Source organism: Habropoda laboriosa, unplaced genomic scaffold (genome assembly GCF_001263275.1).
Source record: "Habropoda laboriosa isolate 0110345459 unplaced genomic scaffold, ASM126327v1 scaffold68, whole genome shotgun sequence".
Classification (NCBI taxonomy): Eukaryota; Metazoa; Arthropoda; class Insecta; order Hymenoptera; family Apidae; genus Habropoda; species Habropoda laboriosa.
Genome location: NW_017100195.1, coordinates 1414518 through 1415286, shown reverse-complemented (window position 1 = coordinate 1415286; position 769 = coordinate 1414518). Strand labels below are relative to the sequence as shown.

The following is a 769-nucleotide window of genomic DNA, read 5'->3' as shown; positions in this document are numbered from 1 at the left end:
ATCAAGTTTTAAATAATTTATAATATTATATAATATGCATTACATTAAATGTTTTAACGCGTAACATTATCCGTAAAAATATGATAACAGAATGTTGATAATTATCAGTGACGTTATTAATTAAGAATCATGTTAACAATACAATTTTTCATTGCATTCCTTATTCGTGGTTATTATAACCTATTTCCACAGTCAAATTTTATGAGGAATTTTGAAAGAATTAATAATTTGTAAGTTTTAATGACAGTATTTATTAAATTAATTTACAGAAGAAATACGGGTGTAAACGTGTTTTTTTTCTAATAATTATTTTTAAAATGCTTGTGCAAACAAAATATTATACGTAAATAATTTTTGTTGTTTACACATATTGTGATAAAATTGATTTTTTATTTCTATAATCAATTAGGCACAAAGAAATACTTTTTGACTTTACAACTGCAGAAAATGTGGATAATTGGAAAGAAATATCAGATACTGTTAGAACAGTAGGAAAATCAAAAGCTATTTTAACATTGCAAACAACTCAAATTTTTCAACATGCCATATTTTTTACTCTTTTAAATCCACAACCAAATGGTGCAGGCTTTGCAGGGATACGAATAAGGACAAACTTAAATTTGTCCAATTTTGAAAATATTGAAATCAATTGTCGAGGACAAGGCAGCAATAGTCACTATAAAGTTGTTTTGAGACATAGAGGTCTTGTTTCAAATGAAGATATAACATATGAACAATTTTTTATGGTAAAGTTTAGTTACTTTATCTC

At 25.2% G+C, this 769-nt stretch overlaps 1 protein-coding gene across 1 annotated transcript in view; it reads left to right on the top strand.

Annotated features, from left to right (window-relative positions):
• The window catches only part of LOC108570330, a 1595-nt gene that overhangs the window by 575 nt on the left and 251 nt on the right, over positions 1–769 (top strand). The window contains exon 2 of the mRNA XM_017932171.1: positions 410–746. Coding sequence (XP_017787660.1) covers positions 410–746 — 337 coding nt within the window. The remainder of the gene's footprint in view (positions 1–409; positions 747–769) is intronic.